The sequence below is a fragment of the Triticum aestivum genome, chromosome 1B (genome assembly GCF_018294505.1).
Source record: "Triticum aestivum cultivar Chinese Spring chromosome 1B, IWGSC CS RefSeq v2.1, whole genome shotgun sequence".
Taxonomy (NCBI): Eukaryota; Viridiplantae; Streptophyta; class Magnoliopsida; order Poales; family Poaceae; genus Triticum; species Triticum aestivum.
The window spans coordinates 693,543,384-693,567,104 of record NC_057795.1 but is presented as its reverse complement, the minus strand read 5'-3'; the positions used below and the strand labels follow the sequence as shown (position 1 = coordinate 693,567,104).

At 43.4% G+C, this 23,721-nt stretch overlaps 2 protein-coding genes and 1 non-coding gene across 4 annotated transcripts; 1 reads left to right on the top strand and 2 right to left on the bottom strand.

Annotated features, from left to right (window-relative positions):
• The first annotated feature begins 2,693 nt into the window (after positions 1–2,693).
• On the top strand, positions 2,694–4,272 carry LOC123101807 (uncharacterized). Its single transcript, XM_044523093.1, has 4 exons — positions 2,694–2,830; positions 2,934–3,110; positions 3,298–3,494; positions 3,824–4,272. The coding sequence occupies exons 2-4, from the start codon at positions 2,973–2,975 to the stop codon at positions 3,960–3,962; spliced, it is 474 nt and encodes a 157-aa protein (XP_044379028.1). The 5' UTR covers positions 2,694–2,830; positions 2,934–2,972; the 3' UTR covers positions 3,963–4,272.
• Positions 4,273–11,180: 6,908 nt separating this feature from the next.
• LOC123150749 (U6 spliceosomal RNA) lies at positions 11,181–11,288 on the bottom strand. Its single transcript, XR_006475332.1, has one exon. It is a non-coding gene; the product is annotated as a U6 spliceosomal RNA (small nuclear RNA).
• A 4,592-nt stretch (positions 11,289–15,880) lies between these two features.
• LOC123101789 (uncharacterized) lies at positions 15,881–20,388 on the bottom strand. 2 transcript variants are annotated; one of them, XM_044523083.1, is made up of 8 exons: positions 20,001–20,388; positions 19,307–19,393; positions 19,043–19,103; positions 17,545–18,130; positions 17,332–17,447; positions 17,138–17,227; positions 16,810–17,030; positions 15,881–16,545 (listed from the first exon to the last, which is right to left on the bottom strand). In XM_044523083.1, the coding sequence occupies exons 2-8, from the start codon at positions 19,348–19,350 to the stop codon at positions 16,224–16,226; spliced, it is 1,440 nt and encodes a 479-aa protein (XP_044379018.1). In that variant the 5' UTR covers positions 19,351–19,393; positions 20,001–20,388; the 3' UTR covers positions 15,881–16,223. The 2 variants fall into 2 exon arrangements, with proteins under 2 accessions (XP_044379018.1, XP_044379023.1); XM_044523088.1 differs by having other exon boundaries at positions 19,307–19,390.
• Between the last annotated feature and the right edge of the window lie 3,333 nt (positions 20,389–23,721).

Below are 23,721 nucleotides of genomic sequence, written 5' to 3'. Positions count from 1 at the left end.
GGGCCGGCCCACAGTCCTTTCTTTCGGCTTTAAAGAAAGCAAAAAAGAAGGCCGATACTTTGCTTGGCTTCTTCCACAATTCAGAAACCTCACCATTCCCACGAATGGCTCGCCCATTAAATTCCCTCCACCCAACATGGACAACCTAGTATGGAGGATTTGCACGTTGTTGGGGTTCATTTTTTACGCCGCGAGCAGCGAAGGCAAGGAACCCTAATCCCAATCTGAACCCTCAAAAACATTTTATACATTTTCTATACATGTTAAACATATTTAAAGTACACAATTAACAATTTTCAGAGTAAATGTTTTGGTGTCTATATTTTTCGTATACATCAAGAACATTTTTATACACATTTTTATTGCATGTCTATATTCATTTATACACATTTTTATTGCATGTCTATATTCATTTATACACATCAAGAACATGCAATTTTGAAAAAAAAACACGGGTTTCAAAAGAAGTTTGCGGAATGGAAAAGAAGTTTGTGGATTTGGATATTTTTGCGTGTTTAAAAAACACAAATTTGAAAAGTTGGTTCCTCGGATTTGAAAAAATTTGCGGATTTCAAAAAAAATCCATGGATTTAGAAAAAGCTCATGAATTTTAATAACTATTTGTATTTGGAAAAAGTTTGTGAATCTGAAAGACGTTCAAGAATTCGATTGTTTTTCCTACTTTGAAAAAGTGCACGAATTTGAAAAAAGGAGAACGGAAAAGTGGAAAAGAAAAACCGCCCCAGAAAAAACCTGTGGAACCTTCTACCCGTGAGATGAGAAAAACAAAAAACCGGTGCGAACGTGGACAAACCCTATTTGGCGCCTTAAGCGCCCGATATAGGGTTAATGGTACAGGGTGCACACCCCCTTGTCCACGCTGGGCCGGCCCACAGTCCTTTCTTTCGGCTTTAAAGAAAGCAAAAAAGAAGGCCGATACTTTGCTTGGCTTCTTCCACAATTCAGAAACCTCACCATTCCCACGAATGGCTCGCCCATTAAATTTCCCTCCACCCAACATGGACAACCTAGTATGGAGGATTTGCACGTTGTTGGGGTTCATTTTTACGCCGCGAGCAGCGAAGGCAAGGAACCCTAATCCCAATCTGAACCCTCAAAAACATTTTATACATTTTCTATACATGTTAAACATATTTAAAGTACACAATTAACAATTTTTAGAGTAAATGTTTTGGTGTCTATATTTTTCGTATACATCAAGAACATTTTTATACACATTTTTATTGCATGTCTATATTCATTTATACACATTTTTATTGCATGTCTATATTCATTTATACACATCAAGAACATGCAATTTTGAAAAAAAACACGGGTTTCAAAAGAAGTTTGCGGAATGGAAAAGAAGTTTGTGGATTTGGATATTTTTGCGTGTTTAAAAAACACAAATTTGAAAAGTTGGTTCCTCGGATTTGAAAAAATTTGCGGATTTCAAAAAAAAATCCATGGATTTAGAAAAAGCTCATGAATTTGAATAACTATTTGTATTTCGAAAAAGTTTGTGAATCTGAAAGACGTTCAGGAATTCGATTGTTTTTCCTACTTTGAAAAAGTGCACGAATTTGAAAAAAGGAGAACGGAAAAGTGGAAAAGAAAAACCGCCCCAGAAAAAACCTGTGGAACCTTCTACCCGTGAGATGAGAAAAACAAAAACCGGTGCGAACGTGGACAAACCCTATTTGGCGCCTTAAGCGCCCGATATAGGGTTAATGGTACAGGGTTCACACCCCCTTGTCCACGCTGGGCCGGCCCACAGTCCTTTCTTTCGGCTTTAAAGAAAGCAAAAAAGAAGGCCTTTACGTAACGCGAATCGAACGTGAGATCTCCTGGACAAACGTTCGCTGCACTAACCAACCGGCCATCTGCATTTGCCATGTTTAGTTGTAGGTTTTCACCCTTTTCTTCTTTCTCTCCTCCTTCTTTTTTTCTATTTTTATTTCATTTCCATTTTATCTTTTTCTATCCTGTTTCTATAATACAAGAACGTACGTTTCAAATTCATGAACTTTATTCTAATTCGATGCTTTTTTTCGAATTCAATCTGATGAAAATTTTCAAATTCAATGACATTTTTTCAATACTGATGAATTTTTTTTCCAAATTCGATGAACTTTTTTCAAATTCATTGAACTTTTTCGAATTTGATGAACATTTTTCAAAAAAGATGATTTTTTTTTCAAATTCTATGAACTTTTTCCAAATCCGATGAACTTTTTTTCAAATTTGATGAACTTTTTTTAAAGTCGATGAACTTTTTTCAAACCGATGAACTTGTTATCGAATTGGATGAAGTTTTTTAAAATTCAATGAACTTTTTCAAATTCGATGAACCTTTTTTTCAAATTTCGGGAAATATTATGAAATTATTGTACAGTTTTTAATTCATGTTTTTTTCGTTGTTTTTGCGGATTTTTTATTTTTTTAATCAACAAGGCTTTATTGACCAGCGCTTGCAAGAAAATAAAAGGCTACGAAAGGAGCAAGTAGCGATCGAGCGAGCGAGCAGCAGGTCGAGCGAATGGGCCACGGCCCACTAGGGGCGCGCGTGAGCGCCAGGACAGCGATCAGGCGCTGAAGGCGCTAACGAGGAGGTCTCGCGAACGTGTGTATGATGCAAACAGAAAGTATTTCTTGTACACGGGCCGGGCCGTTCCAAGCTTGTACCGGCGCTTCTTATAAGGCGGAACAACCGGCACCCGTAAACCCGACGAAAGAAAAAAAGAAAAAAGCGGCGGCGTCGAGCGAGCAGCGAAGGCGAGGAACCCTAAATCCCAATCGGAATCCTCAGGGGATCCGGCGGCGGCGGAAGGTGCGTCGTCGTATAATTTGCTATGCACATCTCTCTCTCTCTCTTGATTGATTGATTGATTGATTGATTTCCCTTACGTCGTGTGTATCTATTGTATCGCTAGTGCTAGCTAGGATTGGAGAGGCTCGGCGGGGATCAGGCCATGGCCACGGCGCTTCGCCACGCGGCGAGGAGGTTCGGAACCAGAGCGGCGGCGGAGGCGGAGGCGGAGGCGGAGGCTATCATTGAGCGTAGTCCGCTGTACACTAGCACACGGATCGTCGATTCCACCACAGGCCGTGTACGTACGGCAAAATCAACATCCTCCCCCGCCTCCCCTCCCAAGCTTTGCTAATACAGTACTACTAATACTAATATACTACAGCTTTGCTATCTAGAAAAAGCATACAAGAGCCAATAGATGCATTAGCATGATGATGATTCTGGCCGGCCAATGCCTTTGCTAATGTACACACTGCCTGCCGCAGGACCTCACGCCCAATCAGAGGAAAGATGCCATCTTCCGCTTGGCTCAAATCCATGCTCAGAAAGAGGACCTCTACAACACAATCGCTGCCTGGCAAGCTGACTACACTGCTAAGGGCAATGTAGTGACCCGGAAAAACAACCTTTTGCTCAAACAACTCTCTCAGCATGTCAAACCTAGACCCGATGACCCCCGCTGGTATCTCTCTCCCCCTTCACCTCACCTGGCTAATAATGCATATATTAAAACAAAAACAAAAAAACCTTTTTTCTTTTTGATCTATCCAGGGCAAAATCCCCTGATTAAACCGTTACTAGCACCCTTATCAAGCATTCTAGAAAAGACATCCACTACATGATTTAAAAGGATCTATTAAAACTTGGAATTGGCCTAAACTTTCTCATGCTCCTAGCATCGCCTTCCTTAGGAATTAGAGCCGGCCACCCTACCAATCATTACTTTATCTATCCCATGTTCTTGATTTTATTGCTACCACCTACCAGTTAACTGTATCACCTGATCTGCAGGCGCTCAAGTCAGCGGGCAGTATACTTTAATGATTTCCTCAAATTCACGGGGGCAGTTTTGATCGGCAAAATGGCAGGGGATGCCTTTAGTCAGTACAAGGCAAAACAAGATCATGATGGCCACAAGGGATCAAGCTAGCTTGCTGCATACAAGTCAACTAGTTAGTACCTGGTCTTGCAGAGAACCAAATCATAGGGCATATATCATATCTACTAGCTAGCTTCTTATCACAGTTGTAAGAATGTTGTGAATGTGCCTACCGCCGTTGTCGTCTCTGTTTAATTATGTTGCCTCCTTCTATCAGTGTGTGTCATATCTGTTTTGCTCATGAGTCAGTCTCGTCGAATTAAATAACTAGCTGTTGGTCGCTGTATATATGTGTTTCCTCTTTCTTGGAACTCAGTGAGCCTTCATGTCTGTTTGCTGTATGTATGTGTTTCTGGTGTCACCTCTGTTTTAATATTGTGTTTGCTTGAGGAGCTTATCTCCATCTATCTGTGAGTGTGCTGTTTCTCCTGCTTATATTAAATAAGCAGCGCTTATCTCCCTCTATCTGTGAATGTTATTTCTGTTGCTGATTAGTTGGTCTCATCCTGATTAAATAAGTAGACACTGGTTGCTGTATATATCTATTTCCTCTTGCTTGGAACTTGGCGGTCTTCCAAGATATGCTTGGTTTTGCAGTGGTTCTCTTGGTAGTCTTTGTTTCAGAATTTGTTCTTAGGTTGCCAGCAAAACCTGTGGACCTACTCAGCTTTGGTGTGAACTTGTTCTAGTCAATACTCATCTCAATATTGTGACTGATCCTAATATGCCCTTCTAGCCGGATTTTGCCTTGAGTCTTTACTGTCCACAGTCATGTTTCTAGTCATTTGAACACCGTTAGCACCACAATCAACTCCAGCAGGACATGTTTCGGAGACAGAAACTCCAGATTGCTGAAGATTTCTATAACCAAGCATTTGCTTATACTGAATCACAGGAACACCGTGTTTCCGAAAATCCCTGCTGCAGAAATGACGTGCACACAATGGGCCCTCCCGTCAATTTCCACTAAATAAACTTCCGAACAGTTTCCTAATAGGCAGAACATTTACGAAAACCAAAACTAAGCAGGCACATGCTTAAGAAGAACAAAACGGTATCAGGGGGACACTGGACGGCTCACAAACATGACACGATACTTAAGTCTCCCAAGCACAAAGCACAGCATGATTCTTCATGTCGATGGCGCCGTTTCCATGATCCTTATAAGGGGCACTCAGTGCCACATACTTATAGTATTCTACAAATACTATAAGTTGCTGTCCAGAACCATACGAGGAGATCCTGGAAACGAAGAATTTGGATATGGAGTAGGAGTAAGGATCAATTAAAATTATGAACCTCCCTGGCTCCATTTTCTCATAGAAAAAACGAAACTAGTCAATACAGAGGCCTCGACCCAAAGCTGCCAGAGCACCGAAAACACACAAAAAAGAAAGTAACATGCTAGGTTCTAGGTCTGCAAGACCTTATAAATGTGTTGATTCCACGGTCAAAGGTACGGTATCATAATCTGCTTCTAAGGGTCTGTTTGGATGGTTAGTTTTTGGTCTAAATTACTCCCTCCGTAAACAAATATAAAAGCGTTTCTTATATTTCTTTACAGAGGCAGTACAATGTAAGAAAAACATAACTGATTTTTTTTTCCTGGCTATAGATTTAGCGGGGCAAAATATGAGTGAACATCATATGCCATAGTTTTGTCCTCAAGGACAATGGCCTTTTCAGACTTCAGATGCTCCCTGACGGTTTTTTAACATTGCTTAGATTTAGTTATTCCCTGATTACAGGCTTGCAAAGTGGTGGACAAATGATGCCATGATAATACTGTTATGTATAAAGAAGTACTCCCTCCGATTCCAAATTAGATGACTCAACTTTGTATTAACTTTGTACTAAAGTTAGTATAAAGTTGAGTCATCTATTTTGGAACGGAGGGAGTAGGTGGCAGCACATTGCCTTTAGTTCGTAAGGTGTAGAAAAGATCCCTTTGAACAGAGAGGAAACACGTAAACCACTTGACATAGGCTGTTCTTCTTTTATTTTCTATTTGCTTACTTGAGAGGTGAGAGCCTATAGTTGTATAGCTTAATCTGTTTTCGGACTGAACATGCCCCTCAATTGATAATATAAATCTGTCAGGGAGCATATGATAGGTGATGAATGCCTTATCATCTCGGGTAAGAAACCTCAGTTGAATGCAGGTAAGCCTACCCTTACTTCCTTAAACAAACTCTTGCCTCCTTAAGTTTGTGCAATTTCAGTCTGCTTTTAAACTATGAGTAACAGTTCTTCCTTCATGTTCGGTTAAAAATAAATAAAAAAAACCATGCTGTACTACAAAGATAAATGCATGTGTATTGCTGATAACCTATTTTGAAAAGTTAATCAACTATATGTCAGCTGCATATGACACGCTCTGAAAACCAGGATGTAGTGTCATGGTGTTTAATTCATTGTAGAGTTGGACTACATGATTGTACAATCTATTATCCGCTCCTTAAAATTTCCATGTCCATCCTGTGAGATGGATTCAGGTTGGATTTTACATGTATCTTTCTAATTGATCAAGCTGCATATTTTAAATACATTAATATGTTTTTCCCACCAGTTGGCCACCTATGCCTCTTTTACATGTATCTTTCTAATTGATCAAGCTGTATCCACCTTTGCCTAGCATTAGATAAAGGATCCAGGTTTTTGCTGTCGAGGTTGTGCCTATTAGTGATGTACAATGAGCAATTACTCTGCTCTTGATACATACCCATTCTTGTGCAGTGTCAATGTTATCTCCTTTATGTGACTTTTGGTCCGCACTTTGGTATCCACTAACATGAGAATTAGGAATATGCTTGCTTGCACAATATGCAACTACTTTTTTGCTCTAAATTCAGGACATACGCATGTTGGTTACTAATTTCTGATTTTTTAGTGCTCATCCATGTCATATACGTATCAAATAGGCAGCAGGGGAAAGGTGGACGTATTTTGCTTCAGTTTGCTATACAAAATTCAATAAATGCAATTTAATAGCTTGTTGTTCTCTTCCATGGTCGGAGTTTTGTACTGTACAAAGTAAAGTAACTTGTATTGACATGTTTATGTAGGACTTAAAATGTTTAACTTCTTGAAGATATTCAGTTGCATTTTGCAAATCTCTGTTCACTTGCTCAAAGCTTACGTGGCAAACTATTTTGGTTAGTATGTGTTGGCATCCATAGTGGGAATCTTTTTAAGTGATAACACAAATTGACGTTGATTGATAGCATCCATAGTTACCAATGTTTGGTTTTAACTTTTTTTTTAGGGAATGTTTGGTTTTAACTAGCATGCCTTCTCCTTGCTAGAGGCTGCTGTTTTTTCGTGTACACAACTGTAAGTTGCTATCTTGTATATTTAATTATTTATGGCCCTGATCGGTTTTGAATGGTCGAATGTTTGTGATTCCCGAGATGGGCTCTTGTGTCGCTATGAACTTGTTAGCTCCATAGCAATCAGGACATGTTCTTCTCCTATTCCACTGTTTGGTTATGTCCTCTGAGTTGTCTGAATTATTTTGGCATACCCAATGTTTTCTGTGAAATCCCTAAAAACTCTATGCTCCTTGGAATCTACTCGAGGCCCGGGAGCACTCCAGGGAGGGCGTGGGGTGGAGCTCAGCTCAGGGAGGTGCGGCGTTGCTCGAGGCAGGAACGGTGCCCGGCCCTGGCGGGACATCCCCTTGAGGCTTCGTTCGGTTATACCCAACCCCGCCGGGATTGGGCACCAATCCCCCCTGATCCGCGTGGATTCCAACCGACCGGGGTCCAATCCCGGTCTGCCCCCTATGTGCCTTCGGTTAGCCCCTGCCGGGATGAAACCCCGCTCAAACCTCTCCCAAACCACGTGGAAATGACCGGGAAATAACCCTCTCCTCCCACCCCGTGGAAAGCAACCCCCACTCGATTACTCTCTCTCTCTCTCTCTCTCTCTCTCTCTCTCTCTCTCTCTCTCTCTCTCTCTCGCCCCAACCCGTCTCTCCCTCTTTCGATTCGTGGCGGCGCCGGCGCCGGAGAAGGAGGTTCAACGACAGCGCTATGGGAGGAGACGACAGCGGCACTTCCCCCTCCCCTCCCTCTCCCCTCTCCAACGAGCAACACCTCATCCAACAGCAGCGGCGGCGCGAGGCGACCTGGAGCAGAACCACCGCGAGCTTTATGGCGACCACAACGATCCAATCGCCGGCGTGCTTCTTCCCCGACAGTGGACCGGTAAGCCCGCGTTCCTCCTCCTATTTTTCCTTCCCCTCATCCTCTAATTTCTAGGGTTCTTAGTCTGCTTCTTGGATAATGACTTCTGGTTGCTGGGACTAACCGAACAGACAATATTATACAGGGATTAGAAGGGATTGTGAGTTAGGGGATTGGGTGACGGGGCGGGTGTCACCAAATCCCTACGTGGGTATATTCCTCTGGAGGTTTGGTTCCCATGGAACCGAACAAAGCCTGATGGTGGTAACTTCCTGTTGGGAGGATTTACCAGTGAAGACGACGGTGGGCGTACTTTGATCTGGACCTTGGAAGAGGGAGGAGTTGCACGGACGCGGCAAGGCTACGGGCGAAGCTGGGTCGCGCGGCGCAGCGGTGCCATTGCACGCGGCTGTGTCCGAGGGAGAGGCCGGCCATGTCATGCAGCCTACCTGGGCTGGTGGGCTTGCAAGCGTCGGTGGGGCATGGCGGCGCACTTGCCAAAATCATCAAGTACTTTCTTATTGGTCCTCCAATTATTCTCTGTACCGAAGAATCATGCTCATCTGCTGCAGGTTCTTCCGTTACTTTCTCCAACAATTTCGCTTTAAATTGATTGATGGTTTTTTGAAAAGCCTTTAAATTGATGGTTCATGTGTTCAAAGTTTGGATGTCTGAAGTTTGTTGCAATACTGTGTAATCACCAGTTAAAAGTCCGTTTGTGCTCTCGGGCGAGGGCGCGCATGTTCCTCCGCTGTCGTTTCTTCACAATGCTTGCGCGGATGGCTTCCTCCTCTGCGGCCGCCTGCGTCGCCGCATCAGCCGCCGCTATTTCCACCACGATACAGGCCTCGGCGGCCCTTATCCTCTCCTTACCACGGCGGGCTGCCCGTTCCCGATGGGACTCATAGTTTGCCTGACCGGTGATGGGGAAGGAGAGATTTTCTGGCTGCCGGGACCGCGATGATCCAGCCCCAGAGGACTCGAGCGCCCGTTGAGCCGACGCTATGGAGTCATGCCGGACAGATCAATCCGTTGGCCGGGCTCTGTCCTCTCGGGAGCGGCGGAGTGCAATGCGGACCGCCATTGCCTCTTCCAACCCGCACGGGATGACACCCCAGTCGACAGATCCGGACTGGTCAGAGTCTGATCCGCTGTCCGCCATGCGGGAGACGACCGAAAATCGCCGGAGGTGAGCTCGGGTAGTAGAGGGAGTGGGGGGAGAGGAGTGTGAAGTGGCTAGGGTTTGACCCGGCGAGCAGATGGGGACGAATATACATGGGGTAGGGTGGGCCAGCGTGGGGGCTCTGACGTGGCGGACGTGCCCGGGCGCCCCCATATCCGCCCCATAGTTGGGCTGGATATGAGGGTGCTGGACAGCCCGGGCGTTCGAGGCGTCCATCTGGGTCGAAATTTTTGACCGGACGGGCCGCCCGGGCGTTTGAGCAGGGTTTGAAGCGTCTGGTTGTAGATATGGTCTAACAAAGCAGAAGAAAACTATTAGTCTTTGCAATTTCTAGTGCAAAGAAATCTTTGCACCTGGTCACATGGTTAGGATATGCTCCTTCTAGTGACAATTTAAATAAAGGTGTGTCTAGATCTCAGTCCAGTGAGATTCTCGGTAGATGAACTCATCCATCTTTCTTTTTTTCATAGCAGCGCCCTCCATCTTTGTAAGCAGCGTGTTATCCATGCACCTGTACGAGCCCGTTGCTTTCATTTCTTGTCTTGAGCTGGGCCCGTCTCTCTCTCTCTCTACCATTTTCTTCTTTTATTTTTTCAATGGACTTGTCTTGCTGCATAATTTTTTTAGGGTGTTTTGTCTATTTGTTTGGTTTTCTTGTATATTTATTTGTGATTTTTCTTGTTTTGTTGACTAACCATCGGGAGGACCAAAACATATTCGCTCACTTGTACACATAAGCTGAAGAAAAAGGTAAACAATGGGAAAAAAACACCGGAGGAAAAGGAAGTACGAGTTGAATCATTTTGTATCATTAAAAAAATCCTTTATCTAACAAACCAATAAAAAGCAAACAAAAAGTAGTAAAAAAAGAAAACTGTGTACACTAGTTTTCTAAATTAAGTTGCGCACTAACAACGGAAATGCAACCGCATCGTATTCGACGTGTTTGTGTGATGTGCGCGCGTGCGCAACCAGGTGGTGATACTAAAAAAAAGAAAATGTATAAAAAACAAAAAGACATATTGCACCCATGGTGTGTGTGGTGTTTGTATGTATCGATTGGACAAAAAAAGTTAAGAAATGTTTATGAATTTGAAAAATTGCTCATGAATTCAAAAATTGATCGCAAATTTGAAAAGAGTTCACAATTATTAAAATTTTACAAAAATCACATATTTTAAAAAAGATCACAATTTAAAAAAAATTCATGTTTTGTCTTAAAATTGAAAACAAAAAATGAAAATAAAAAAGAAAGAAAATGCAAGAACATTTAAAAATGTTGTGAAAACGTAACCGAAGACAATGCCCTCTCACCATGAGTTGCAGATGTGTTGGGAGTTATACAATTGTTGACGGGTTACAACACTTCCAGCTGCATGTCTAGGGATGGACATGCAATTGGCTGACAAACCGCGTATCGACCTAGTTGGTGTCGCACTGTGGGCTACGCAGTTGCTGTTGCACTAAGGTCATGCAGTTTAAGTTGAGTCCCAACACTGGCAGTTGCATGTCTCATGTTGGACATGCAGCTGGCCAACAACCCCCTACTAGCTCAATTAGAGTCGCGTTGGGGGCCATCAAGTTGTAGCCGGGTTTCAACACTTGCACTTGCATCGCCTAGTGATGGACATCAGCTGGTCGACAACCCCCTACTAGCCCAGTTGCAGTCTCGTTGGGGGCATGCGGTTGCAATTGGATTCCAACATGCAACTAGTCGACAACTCCCCTACTAGCCAAGTTGCAACCGTGTTGGGGTCCATGCAGTTGCATGTCTGGTGATGGACATGCAACTGGCTGACAGCCCCCTACTAACTCAGTTACAGTCGCGTTGGGGGGCATGCAGTTGTAGTCCAGTTCCAACACTTGCAGTTGCGTGTATAGTGATGAACATGGACGACCAAATATATTTTTCTTTCTTTCCAAATTTGTGTGTGTGTCATCCTTACACAGGGGCCATATTAAACTTCTCTATATCATTCCAATTTTATCGGATGTCCCCAAGGAGACAACAATATCCTTTTCAATTTGGCTAAAAAGATGATAAAAAAAAGAGGTAATAGTGTCAAGAATGCATGGCTACCGAATCAACTGAGATATCACTAGTTCTCCATCTATCGATAAGATGACAGAATATATATATTTACATAAAGTGGGGGGAAATATCACAAAAAAGAAATGTGAATAAAAAAGGAACATATAAATGAAATAAAAGTAAAAATAAGAAAAAAAAGGAATATAAAAAGGGAACAAAATAAATGAAAATAGAAAACAGGGGAGATGAATTGACAACAGTAACGCATAAGAAGGGACGAATAGTTCTCAAGCGCCCCCCCCCCCCTTGAAAAAATTAGTCTAAAAGGAAAAAGTCCAACCAGCAAAAAGTTTTAAAATTTTAAAAAAATTTGCTTAATAAAAAGTTAAATATTAAAAATCATGTCATTAGGAAGAAAATATTTAAAGAGCAATAAAGAGAAAAAGGAATAAATAAAAAGAAAAACAAGAAAATGTTTAAAATACAATTGCAAAATAAAATCAACGACAAAATCACAAGGTGAAAAGCACTAACAAAAAAGGTACAGGAAAAACAAATAAAAATAAAGAAACGGGAAAAAAAATGAAAACCAGAAAAAGCAACACACAAGCCATCCAGCCCGTCACGCATATCCCTGCCCGGCACCCAGAAAAAGCAACGACAAGCCGGCCGCAACATAAAATAGCCTGATACAACATGCAAACACACATCGTTTCACTAATCTTCAAGCTTTATTGGTCCAATTTCGCACGATGATTGACACTTCGTTAAATCTTAGTCGACTGAGATTTAGGTGATCAATAAAATATTTGTGTGTTGGTGTCAGACATGCAACAACCCCTTTGTCGATAAAATAACACAAAATTGCAGTGATGTTGAAGACATGCTGTTGCAGTCGTGGCGACACTTGCTGTTGCATGTTGTGGTAGACATGTGACTGCCCCTCCCCCGATAAAACAACACCAAGTTACAGTTGCGTTGACGACATGCAATTGCAGTCGGGCCGACATTTACAGTTGTGTGTTGGTGGGAGACATGCAACTGCCCCTTCCCCGACAAAAGCACACCAAGTTGTTGTCGTGTTGAAGACATGCAATTGCAATCGGGGGCGACACTTGTAGTTGCGACTTGGTGGCAAATATGTAACTGCCCCTCGCCCGAACAAACATCACTAAGTTGCAACAGCGTTAAAGACATGTAGTTGCAGTCGGGGCCGACAATTGCAGTCACGTGTTGGTGGCAGACATAAAACTGCTCCTCCCCGACAAAACAACATCAAGTTGTAGTTGCGTTGAAGACATGCAGTTGCAGTCAGGAGCGACACTTATAGTTACATGTTGGTGGCAGACATGCAACTGTCCCTCCCCCAACAAAACAATAGAAAGTCGCAGTGGTGTCGAAGACATGCAATCGTAGTCGGAGGCGACATTTGCAATTGCATGTTGGTGGCAAAGATGCAATTGCTCCTCTCTCGACAAAAAACACCAAATTACAGTGTTGAAGACATGCAATTGCAGTCGGGGGCGACCCTTGCAGTTGTGTGTTGGTGGCAGACATGCAATTGCCCCTACCTGAACAAAACAACATCAAGTTGTGGTCACGTTGAAGACATGCAGTTTAAGTCAGGGACGATACTTGCAGTTGCTTGTTGGTTGCAAATATGCAAATGCCCTCCTCGATAAAACATCACTAAGTTGCAAGCGCTTTGAAGAGAAGCAGATGCAGTCGGGGGAAATTGTGCAGCCTGATGACAAATGTTTTCAAATTCCAAAACCAAAAGTTATTATCTAATAAGTATTTAGATAAAAATAGATAGCAAGAATATTACTGTTAGGAAGAAAAAGGTCTAAAAATATCATTAAAAACAAGTGAAGGTGATAAGACATACAAAAACCAATATCTTGAAAAATATCATGTTAAACGATATGAACCAAACAAACTAAAAAAAGTGTATGGAGGAAGGATATACCAAAATGGAAAATATATTTGCATATATACATACATGTGAAATAAACATGGTTATCCTGTATTTAAAATAAATTATGCACAAAAAAATGTCCAGTTAAAAAGTCTGTATACGTTAAAACTACTGCACATTTTAAGAGAATCCATACATTCAACCCCCAGCTCCCTAACTTCTTGCGGTCAAACAGCCCAGGTTTACTACAAAAGGCAGTCGGCAACAAATAAAGAAAAAAATGCAAAAACGGAAGGAACAAAAGACAAAAAGAAAACTTTGGGCCCGTCCAGCACTCCCCAACCAACAACAGCCCGATAGAAAAATAGAATCTAAAAGAATAAAAAAGAAAGAGCCCAAGCCGAAAAGAAACAGAAGAAAAAAAAGCGAGTTGGTCGCACGCCTTAGCATGCCGAAACGAGAAAAGTCACACTCCAATGCGATTCTTAAAGCAAGTAACGCAGACGGTTGGCGACTTTGTGAAGTCTAAGTCATCTGAGATTTAACATGACCGAAAATAAAAGAATACAAAATGCGTGTCATGATGTCCATTCTAAAAGAAATTAGATCTTCCATTTTTATAAAAAGAAAGTAAAAACTTTAAAAATAGAAATACAAGTGAAAAAGTTTTATACAAATAAAATGATTAATAAATACACTAAAATACGACAGGAAAAGGAAATATAAAAAACAAAAAGGTACGTGTATACACAGAGTGAACTGCACCAGTGAACTTCCTACTGTACACACAAGCCCAACAACAAAGAAGGAAAATACAAGATGTTCGCATGAGAGACCTGTGAGTGAGAAAAAAAAGAGAGAATTTGGAAAGGACCTCAAGCCGCAGCCCACGGCCACATACTGAAATTTGGAAAGGACCTCAAGCCGCATGAAACTAAGCATCGACATTTATTGTAGGGCAGCGATTTGCGCCGGCGCACCGGCCCAATCGTTGGGCCGGTCAAGCCCCAACCGTCAGATCTGACCCCCCCCCCCCCCCGAGCCGTCAGATCCCTTCGTCCCCAACATCTCCCATCTTCAACCTCCCGCACGGAAAGGGGAGAGGCCCGCCTTCGCATGCGCCAACTACCTCGCCTCGCGTCCTCACCGCCGGTCACCCTCAACGCCAGTCGCCGCCCTCGCCGTTGGTCGCCGCCCTCACCTATGTCGCCTTCATGCGTTTCTCACCTCAGTGGATGCAGCAGCGTGCAACCATGGTTGCACTCGTGGTTGCAGGCTTGCAGCTTCGGGGGAGATGGCCACAGCTCCGGGGGAGATGGCCGCATCTCCGGTGGCGCCGGCTGACGGCCGCAGCACCTGTCGTTGTGCTCGTGTTGTACCTTGCCGTGTGCCCATCTGAGGCTCTTGCTGGTTCCAACAAAAAACGACGCCGGTTGTAGCAAAAAAGATTATCGCTTCCAGCAAAAAAGCTTACCACTGCAGCCCGCCGTCGTCATTGTAGCAAAAATGTTAACCGGATGTAGCTTCTGTGGTTGCCGATTGCAACAAAAAAATGATGTGGTTGTAGCAAACACAAAAAAAAGGCTTCAGTAAGACCTGCGACCGAGAAAAAGTTTCCATCGTTTTCAGAAAAGCTTCGACTGTGGTTTGGAAAAGCTTCAATCGTGTATAAAAAAGCTTCATCCGTTAAGAAAAAAAAGCTTCAACTAGACCTGCGACCAGAGAAAAAGTTGCAAACATTGACAAAAAAAGCTTCAATCGTACCGGATGTAGCTTCTGTGGTTGCCGATTGCAACAAAAAAATGATGTGGTTGTAGCAAACACAAAAAAAAAGCTTCAGTAAGACCTGCGACCGAGAAAAAGTTTCCATCGTTTTCAGAAAAGCTTCGACTGTGGTTTGGAAAAGCTTCAATCGTGTATAAAAAAGCTTCATCCGTTAAGAAAAAAAAGCTTCAACTAGACCTGCGACCAGAGAAAAAGTTGCAAACATTGACAAAAAAAGCTTCAATCGTATATAGGAAAAGCTTCAACCGGCTACCGGCAATGGAAGAGCCGTGGTTGCAGCCCGCGGTCACCTCGCCGTCACACACCCCGGCTTCCGCGGGGTTGCATCAGCGTCGCCATGGTAGCACCCCGTCGCCCCGGTGGCAGCATCTCCCGTGGTCAGCCACCTCGGTCGCTGGCGAGATGGGATGGTCACCGCGCAGAGCCATGGCGAGCTTCGAGCGGGAAGGGAAGGCGTGGTGCTGCGACCGGGGGACGGGGGCGGGTGGAGGAGAGGGGATGGGGAGGAGGGGGCAGAAGAAGAGGGCGGCGCGCCCCCGGCGAGCTGCGCGAGATGTGGGGGAGCTGCGTGAGATGTGCGGAAGATGCGGGGAGACGCGAGAAAAAGGGAGCGACCGGCCCAATGTTCCGCCGGTGCCCCGGCCCCAAACGTTTCTTTTTATTATAACAGCTCCCACGGCAGGATGTACTTGAGATGATATTGGCAAAGTTATCCCTTTCTTTCACTGCTGTTTTCTTATGTCACAAAAACAATGGGGGCATATACATATGAAGACGTTTTATTGTCTTTCATAACCGAAAAAACAAACATAGATCTCTTAGCAGGTTTCGAATTTCTCTTGCAATCCAAGTTTTCCACTCGAGTTGAAGAAATGGTGTTTATAGATCAAATCCAAACTAATGGACACAGGTTTGTATACAACTTTGTCAATTAAAAAGGATCAGCGGAAATTCCAGATTGCAGCATACAAGGAAATAGGGATAAGCTCAGATAAGATAAATCAATTCAGTGGGGCTAACAAACAAAGGGTTACGACAGTGGATCATTCGCATCCCAAATCAATCTTCCAACATTGCCAACCAGTCAATGTGACAGCAAAATTTCATCCACCAAAAGTCATCACTCTACCTAAAATCCATGCAAAATCTCATCCACCAATAGTCACTACCTAAATTCCATGCAATCTAAAGTTTACACCCGCACGACTCACTTGAAACTGACGGAGAAGCCAACCTTGGGTCCCTTGCTCACCTCGTACAGATCAGCATGGGCAGAGGCCTTCAGCTTGGCACGCCCTTCCCCTGCAACCTCAACAACTGCAGCAACTGCACCATTGGAGCTGACCCTCCCCTTCACAAGCACTTTCTCGTCGACGCGCAGCGCGACGCCACCCGTTGCCAGCACCTTGCCTTTCTCGGCATCAAATGCCACATCGGCAGCAAAACTGAACCTTGGATCGACCTCCTTGGAGTAGAGAGCCCGGATCTTTCTCAGCTTCTTCTTCTTCTCGCCCTCAAGGTCCAAAACACTACACAGGAAAAATGATAATCCATAAGATGGGCAGCATCCATGCATGCACACACAAGCAAGTTTTGCAATTTTTGCAAACACGTTTGAATCATATTCAAGTCTTGTATAAACAAGTTTTATGAGCCTACAATCTATGGGAGAAACTAAACATACTACTCCCTCCGATGCAATATTTAATACACAGCATCAATTAACATCGCTCATAGGGCGTAGGACATTTCAAACCACCAAAAACAGACTGTTGATGATATAGAAAACTTACAAGCTCCCAGAAACAGATGCATTCCCCCATTCACTCCTGAGGCAGTTCACCCCGAGATCAAATCCTTTAACCAGGCCAGTCTTGGTGCTAAACGACATCTCAAACCCACCATCGACGCCAAAGCCTGTTCCAACCATGGCAGACAAGTAAACCTCCGGGCTGGCATGGAGCCCAACCCGAACACCAAGAAGGGCCTTCTCATAAGCATAACGCAGCTTTGCCTGCATATTCAAACATGGAGAAACATCATCATCATCAACACTGCAACAAAAACAACAATGCTAAACCATTGAACAACAACGCAAAGAAAACCGCATGAACAACCTACCATGGAAGTATCCGAGAAAGGATAGATGAACAACAGCGACCCTTGCACGCCATTTCCAAGAAAGTCGACCGCCTTGATGCTTGTCGTCACCTAAATATCAAATAGCAGGAGATGGTCAACAACAGTGCTGCACTCAAGCATACGCACAGTATTATCCTTGTATCAGAACCACAAATGCAAGTTTTCAAACTTACTGCCTGGGAGGAACTTATAGTGGTACGCATCACAGGAAACAATCTTTCCGACGACTTCAAGCAGAATGTAGCATCAGCCGCCCAAGGGAGCTCATTGTAACCACCATAGAGGACATCTATGTCAAAGAAGAACAACAAGAAGAGGTCAGTAGGCACACAAGCAATATAACAAAAAGAAGACGACATAAAACACACACCCAGACAGCCTCTTACCGATGGCAGTCTTCCCAAGCTTTTCAAAAGACGGGACCTTAAGCGCAGGCTTCACTTGGCATTGTTCCGGCAGCTCAGTTGGATTAGGTGCAGCCAGTTCCTCGGCAGGTGTTGGAACCTTTGTCTCCTGCTCTGGGGCAGGGGTGTTGCCCATCACAGAGGCCAAATAGGCAGCCACTGTGGCAGACAGAGAACCAACGACTTCCTCCATTTCCTTGTATTGGCCGTATACCTTAAATGGTATATTAGCAGTTTTAGCAAGTTCTTCAATTTCCTTCAAAGCCTTTGATAGCTCACTGTTGTTCAGCTTCTTGACCTTCTCTGTGAACTCAGCTAAGAATGAGACGGGTGGAGGGGACTCAGGAGACGCCTTCTCTGCAGATTTCAAATAGCTGGCGAGATCACTTTCCATTTTAGAGACCACATCCTTCACCTCTTTCAGAACAGATTGTCCCTCAGGTGTGTTGACTTCAATCTTTGACAATGTCTTCATATACTTTGCAAGCTCTGCCCTAAGCTGTTTCGAGTTCTTGAGTATGGCCTCTGCGGCTGGGCGGACAGCCTGTGGCCGGATAAAATGATCGCCCTGGAATGCAAAAGCATCAATGTCGACTACGGTTAGGTTTTGCATTAAAAAGCACATCTAATTTAAAGGGAAGAATATACTAGAAACACACAACAGTATGCTCAAGGGAGTAACATGTGTTATAATCAATAGAGTATTAAGTATACTGACGATAAGATTATACATATAGTAGATATTTCACTTGACAATCATAGCCACCAACAAACTGATTTTAAAAAATATTCATTTTACACCATTTAAAGCTATTTTGCAAGTACATATAAAAAGAAGCACACAACAAAACTAACTAGGGCATACAAAAAAAAGAATCAGCAACGTAAGGGTGTACAAATGTAACTTGTTACTCCCTCCATCCGATAAAATAATAGCGTTTTTCACACTAGTATAGTGTCAAAAGCACTCTTATATGATGGGACAGAGGGATTAGAATACACTACAACAACTTCAGGACATGCAAGAGCAGTTGAATGCCTCTTACAAAAATTCAGTATAACACTTCTAGACAGCAACGCCAGGGCAATGTTAAATGACAGAAAGCACGCTTCATCAAGAGCAATGGCATCATGCAAGAAGCAGTACACATGTTAAATGGCATCATGCAAGAAGTAGTAAACAGAGTTTTATACTAAACTAAGACTATAGTTAGAAATATTGCAAGAAGCCAGAGCCACTGACAGCTACTGATAAATGTAACTACTCAATACAACAATTACGCTATGGTGAAACTTGTGATATCAATGTAAGTAAGCATTGCTCCCTCTGTAAACTAACATAAGATCGTCCAGATCACTAATTTAGTGATCCAAACAACCTTATATTACTCTACGGAAAGGGTAGCTTCCACAGCAATGCTAGAGGCCTAGAGCAAGGTTAGAAGCAGTAGAAAAGAGTATGTAGAATAGAAGTAAATACCATGCCAAACAGGTTCATCTCCACGGCCTTCTGAAGGGCCGCATCTTTCACATCCTCAGACCTAAGGGGCAAAATTGCGAGTGTATGAAGTGAGAATGCCAGTACAGAAACAGTTCTATAACGCACTAGACCAAACAGAATACAAAACGCTGCTCAAACAAAGTAGGACAACCTCAAATATGACAGTTAGAATTACCATGGGTTAACAATGAAAAGAGGAAGAGATAGATTTGTACAAGATGAAAGAATATTTTTTGGACATACCACTTCTCAAAAGCCTCATAGAGTGTTGGTACCGTCGTATACATCGCCACAGGGAAAGGACCGCGTAGTGAATGATCAGCATGGCTACTGCATTACCAAGAAACAGTAAATAAGAAAAGCTAAACCATTTTCATGCAGAATTTGAATGGTAACAGTGGGCACATGATATAGTACACTGACAGAACAGTATGCATTTTACATTGAAAGGCAACATTGGCAACGCAGTAGACATAGGACAATAGGCAATCTGCACCTAGATGCACTTCCCTCTGACAGGTACATATCTTGGGGTGGAAGAACACCTAGGTTTGTTAACCGCATTATCCCTACCACATATCTTCGTTGCCAAATTAATCAAATGGACATATCACACATTCTGACTGGCAAAGCAATTTACAGTACTTGAAATTGACTATGAATAAAGAAAAAGAGCAGAGCATAAATTTAACATTCAGAAAGGTAAAACAGTCACACGATTTAACATGAAAAATAAACAAGCATCTGAGCATAGTTTTTACATTTGGAAGATAAGAATGTCATATGACGACCATGAATAAACAAATGGCACAGCATACAAGATGTCATCTAAGATGTTGCATATAAAGCAATTATAGCAGATGATAGATTTCATTTCGCTCTGGAAAGGTGCATAGGGATTTCATCATACAAACAACTAGAGATTGTAGCTGCGTACCTAGCGTGTCATGGTGGCCATCCATCCATCCATGAATCCTGCTTCTGCCTTGTTGTCTTGAAGACAAGAGAGGCCGCCATCCATCCATGAATCCTGCTTGTGCCTTGTTGTGATGAAGGAAGGATCCATCCATTGCTTGGCTGTGTTTCAATCAGCAATCAAGGAGAGAATAAGAAGAAGAAGAGGAGGAGGAGGAAGATTGGGGCGGCTAGGGTTGGGTTGGATTGGGAGAGAGGCAGGGAGGGAGGGGAAAGAGGCCTCTTGCTTTTGCCTTCTTGTGATGAAGAAAGGATCCATCCATCCATTGCTTGGCTGTGTTCCATGGAGATGGAGAGGAGAAGACGAAGAAGAAGATTAGGGCGGCTAGGGTTTGATTGGGTTGGGTCGGGTGGGAGGCAGAGAGGGAGGGGAAAGAGGCGAGGCGACCCAAGGTATATATGGCGGCTGAAGCTGAATCAGTAGGAGAGCTCACTCCCACTCCCTGACCCACGCGCCAGCGACACAAGGGCCGTGTCAGTCAGATGGGCTGTCCACGTCGCGGGGCCCACACGGTTTCCTGGTTGCGATTTTTTTGGGAAATAAATCTTTCTTTTAGTACGGTATGGAAATTAAAACCAATTACCCGCGATTAACTCCAAATCTTTTTTACAACGCGAGTGCGTCGGTGCAATCACCCGCTAGCCTACAACCGCGCAAAATCATTTTTTCTTTCCTGGTAAAATAAAATCCTTCCTGGGACGGGACGTTTCCTTCAAGAAAAGAAAAATGAAAAGAATAAAAGGCAACAGTAATTAGTACTTTCCCTCATGAAAATGAATGAAAAATAGGCAACAGAAATTAATTACTCACCTTGATTTACCTCGGACGTTTCCGCTTATGTCCATACATGAATGCCGCCGGTGACGCATCCAGCCTCCAGTGGAAAAGTGCTGACGACGCTGCCCAACGGTTTTTATCCTTTACCACCGACGGATGCTAGACCTCCTCTCCCTGAAACGTGGGCCTCCCTCTCGCCCGTGCCCCACAAGTCCGTGACTGCCCATGCCCACCGTTCGTTTCGTCAACGTCCCCCATCCAACGCCCACAAATTACACCATCCGTGTGTGCTCGTGCCCCATTCGCTCTCGTCTCTTCACCTTCACCTTGCTACTTTACTTCAAGGTTCTTCTTCTTCTTCTTCTTGTCACGTTACTTTTTTTTTTGTTCTTCCTGTTGTCACGTTACTTTAAAAGACAATCAAAAAAACTCCACCGAACGTGCATGTACCGCACACACCATACAATCTCTTTTTACTTAGTATATATCTATATCTATACTACTATATAGTGTACGAGTTTTGAATTGTAACAACAACATCAATCTTAGCCGTTGGTCTCATAAATCTAACGGTTGAAACTCAAAGGATTCGCAATGAACAGTAGCCCACAGCTGCATCTGCTGGTTTCTAGAACAATCGCGTCACATCTCTCTTCTAGCCATGTTGCATGTGCCGGTGCATCAGGCAAAGAGCCCAGACAGGGGCGGAGACATTTTTAGCCAGCTGTATATACTGTACATCGGCTAATGGCCGCAGCTAATTGCATCATTAGTCCGGATAAAAAAAATTATAGAATCAAGTACACCAAATATAGAGAAGACCAAAGCCCAGTAGCCCATACATGTAAGTGTGGTTAATTATTGTTTTGCTCTTGGACAATTAATCCATCCGATCGGATTGATCGATCTAAGTGCGTGTTCGGCTGGACTACTTAGGGCGTTTTTCGCTGCAGCCCAGTGCAATGTAAAAGACCACTACAATATATAGATATTTTATTAGCAGAAAATCATCACTTCATAATTCATGGTAATATTTACTTTTGCTCTGAATTCATTGCAAAGTACTATATATGATTTTCTTCCTTTTAATAGAATCAAAGGAGCAATATTGTTAAGACGTGCATTGCACGTGTATAAATACTAGTAAGTACTAGTATATCTCAACATATACATAAATTTATTCCTCAAAAAACAAATAAATAAATACAATGTCGACAACACAAACTCCAAACCTACATGACACATTGAGAACCACACGATAGCAGAGGAAGAAATCATCGTGCCGCCACGCCCCTTCGTCACGCCGACGAAGAATGGGCATATGATGCCAGCCAAGCTTCAACCGAGCGTGCCAACTGCCTGGGTCGACAAGTGTCTCGCCCAGGTTCGTCCAATGAGTTTTGGGGCCCCACCATTGACTTGCTTGTATGTGCTCTCTCATTGAGGCTAAGATTGCTGACCATGCCAACCTCTTGCGCAATTTCCTATTTCTCTGCCTACCAGGCACACCACCTTCGAGCCTTGGGCATGTGATGATCTGCTTCACTTGCTGGGCAAGAAGCCCAGGCCTAAGAAGGCGCCTGCTTCAACTGTTGCTACTACTGAGACAGGTAGCCCCTCCTCACGGGGTGTCACTACACAGGATCCCATTAGGTTTGCTCACACTATTGCTTCCTCTCCTTCGTTCGGTAAGAAGGGAAAGAACATGCCTTTTCGTGGATTCAACAACTTGTTCAAGATGTGCCATTCTATCGTCAGGCGTCGCGTCTGGGACGTTAGCTTCAGTAAGAAGATGGTGAGAGCATAAGGCGGCTAAGGCACTCGAAAACTGGAGAGGCTCAAAATTTAACAATATGTTACTTGGCCCTTTTTCTTTTCTATCAAGTCATGTAATGTGAACAAACTCAACAGACTCCAAACGTCGTGACACATTGGGAACCACAAGTATAAGAGGTAGAAATCATCGTGGCGTCACCCTACTCATGGCTACCATGATGGTCGCACAAACTACTCATGTAGGTTAATGATTTTTTTGGAGCTCCTTGGCCCCCTTGACAGGTACGTCTAATGAGTTTTGGGGCCCCACCATTGACTTGCTTGTATATGCTCATGATGAGAAGAAGGTTGATGTGCTAGATTTCATGTTTGAGGAGACGAGGACTCTTGTGTTTGACAACAAGTCGGTTGTGTGTGCTCCGTTCATCCATGCTCTCCCATTTAGGCTAAGATTGCTGATCATGCCAAGCTCTTGCGTAATTTTCTATTTCTCTGCCTGTCAGGTACACCAACTTCGAGCCTTGGGCGTCTGATGATGTGCTTCACTTGGTGGGCAACAAGCCCAAGCATAAGAAGACGTCTGCTTCAACTATTGCTACTACTGCACTGGATCTCACTAGGTTTGCTCGTACTATTGCTTCATCTCCTTCGTTCGGTAAGAAGGGGAAGAACATGTTTTTTCGTGGATTCAACAACTTGTTCAAGACTACTAAGATGCTCGTGCTACGCTACGGGATAAAAAAAGGTTAGCTTAAGTTATAGTTCGATCCCATATGCTGCTGCTGACAATAAAAAATATACAGTCATTGATCAAAGTAATGATGTGTTATCAATAGGTACATAAATATCAAGCACAATCAAACATATGGCTTCCAATCCACAAACCCATGCGTCCAAGCCAAACAGTTTCTTCTCCATCCCCGCCTCCCTGAAAGACTTGTTGTACTCCATACTGAGTTTTATCATTGCTCGCTCTATCCTATATCAAGTTGATAGAGATCATGCCGCAGATAGAAAATCTGTTCACACACATGTGGCAACAACGGCGACACTGAATCCAAATCGGTCTAACTTCACGACTGGCCAGCTTTATCTCTGAATCCAAATTGGTCTGATTTCAAGTCCTCTT

What these genes read in the sequence shown, in the direction of transcription:
- LOC123101807 (XM_044523093.1), top strand. Translation starts at nt 2,973, where the DNA reads ATGGCCACGGCGCTTCGCCACGCGGCGAGGAGGTTCGGAACCAGAGCG. An exon ending in TCGATTCCACCACAGGCCGT is followed by an intron (nt 3,111 to 3,297) that starts GTACGTACGGCA and finishes TGCCTGCCGCAG; the next exon opens with GACCTCACGCCCAATCAGAG. An exon ending in AGACCCGATGACCCCCGCTG is followed by an intron (nt 3,495 to 3,823) that starts GTATCTCTCTCC and finishes CCTGATCTGCAG; the next exon opens with GCGCTCAAGTCAGCGGGCAG.
- LOC123101789 (XM_044523083.1), bottom strand. Translation starts at nt 19,350, where the DNA reads ATGTATACGACGGTACCAACACTCTATGAGGCTTTTGAGAAGTG. An exon ending in GCTTGGGAAGACTGCCATCG is followed by an intron (nt 17,448 to 17,544) that starts GTAAGAGGCTGT and finishes TCTTTGACATAG; the next exon opens with ATGTCCTCTATGGTGGTTAC. An exon ending in GCATCTGTTTCTGGGAGCTT is followed by an intron (nt 16,546 to 16,809) that starts GTAAGTTTTCTA and finishes TTTCCTGTGTAG; the next exon opens with TGTTTTGGACCTTGAGGGCG.